Source organism: Pteropus alecto, unplaced genomic scaffold (genome assembly GCF_000325575.1).
Source record: "Pteropus alecto unplaced genomic scaffold, ASM32557v1 scaffold35, whole genome shotgun sequence".
Taxonomy (NCBI): domain Eukaryota; kingdom Metazoa; phylum Chordata; class Mammalia; order Chiroptera; family Pteropodidae; genus Pteropus; species Pteropus alecto.
The window spans coordinates 6,533,752-6,535,450 of NW_006437828.1; the positions used below are offsets into that span (position 1 = coordinate 6,533,752).

The window sequence follows — 1,699 nt, forward strand, 5'->3', positions numbered from 1 at the left end:
TACGGTGCCTCCCCGGGCTTCGGAAAGGAGCCGGCGCCCCCTGTGGCGGTCTGGAAAGGACACTCCTTCAACACCATCTCCGGCCGAGAAGCAGAGAAATTCAGTGGCAAAGATAGCGGCAAAGGGGACAGTGATTTCAACGACAGCGATTCCGACATTAGCGGGGACGCTCTGAAAAAGGACCTCATCAACCATATGCAGAGTGGTGAGGACTCTTCCTTCCTGCCGAGTTCAGCATTCCTCCTCGCCCTCCCCTTTTGCCGCCCCTTCCCCTTCTCCATCTCCGTCCCCAGGCCACCGTCCTCTTCCCCACTTTTTTTCAGTCCTAGAGTTCCGGATCCAGCCAGGCCTCGCGGTGAATTTCAAAACGCCTAGTCGAGGCAGCGCCATCACTTGCATTAAGCGCAGCCCTACCCTGGTAGGAGGAGACGGGGCGACGCTCGCTATCTGAGGAGGGGAATTCTGCTTATCTTTTTTGAGCCAACTTGGAGTTAGGTGACTTTACAGGAAGCAGCATCCCTTCCAAATCTTGAGTCACTGGCGTTCATCTTCACCCAGGCTCTTTCCTTGTCAGCCACCCTGACCCTGTCTGACATTCTGAAGATGGAAGCGGAAATGCGTAGTAATCTCAGTAACAGTCATTGTGCTCTCTCCCTTTCTCTTTACGCTAGGGCTGTGGGCGTGCACTGCTGAGTGTAAGATCCTGGGCCACTCTGACCGCTGCTGGAGTCCTTCATGTGGAGGGCCCAACACCCATCCCTCGCCTCACCCGGCAGCCCAGATGTCAACCTTCTGCAAGAGCACGTCGCTGCCTCGGGATCCTCTGCGCAGGGACAATTACTACCAGGCCCAGCTGCCCAAGACAGTGGGGCTGCAGAGCGTCTATGAGAAAGTGCTGCACAGGGACTACGACAGGACAGTCACTCTGCTCTCCCCTCCTCGTCCAGGGAGGCTCCCAGACTTGCAGGAGATTGGGGTACCCCTCTACCAGTCCTCCCCTGGCAGGTACCTGTCCCCAAAGAAGGAAGCCAATGAAAACGTGTAATCCCGCGCTGCATGTCTTCACACATACACACTCTGAGAAGTCCCTAAGTTATTGACCGGTTTCAGTGTTGTATATATAAATATGCAAGATGTGCCTTAAAATGAAGTTGTTGGAAGCTATTTCCAATCACATTGGTACTGTTTGGTATTTGCAAACAAAAACGTAGTTAATGTAATTTTTATGAAATGTGTGCCGTATTTCATTTTTCTTATCATGCTACCGACTTTCATTTCGCTTCCAGCTTGCCATTTTCTTAGTGTTTTTAACCTGTACATTGTGAATGTAATGTTTGTATATAATGAAATTTTGTTCTATTTTTATATAATAAAAGCTAAAGTGGAAGTTATTGCCAAAGGAAATGTCTGTAAGACAAAAAAAAAAAAAAAAACAACATGTTGGAATTACTTAATGGAAATTTATCTTTCACCTGAAACAACCTAGTGTTTGAGAAGTTTTGCCTTGCCAAGTATAACTTGTATATCTTGAGTCTGTGGTAGATTTCAGGTTCAATGTTATTTAATTCTATTTGGTTTTCTGTAAACCGTGTCACTTAATAAGCACAGTAATAAAGGATTTGTCATGCGTTTGAAGAATCTAATTGCTTTTCATGAAGTCGCCTACGGTCAGACATTCACAAATAATTTGAATATCAGA

General features: G+C 47.3%; 1 protein-coding gene across 1 annotated transcript in view; it reads left to right on the forward strand.

Annotated features, from left to right (window-relative positions):
* LOC102880768 (protocadherin-8) overlaps positions 1-1,045 on the forward strand; it is a 4,153-nt gene extending 3,108 nt beyond the window's left edge. The window contains 2 exon segments of the mRNA XM_015591793.2: positions 7-205; positions 672-1,045. Coding sequence (XP_015447279.1) covers positions 7-205; positions 672-1,045 — 573 coding nt within the window.
* The last annotated feature ends 654 nt before the right edge of the window (positions 1,046-1,699 follow it).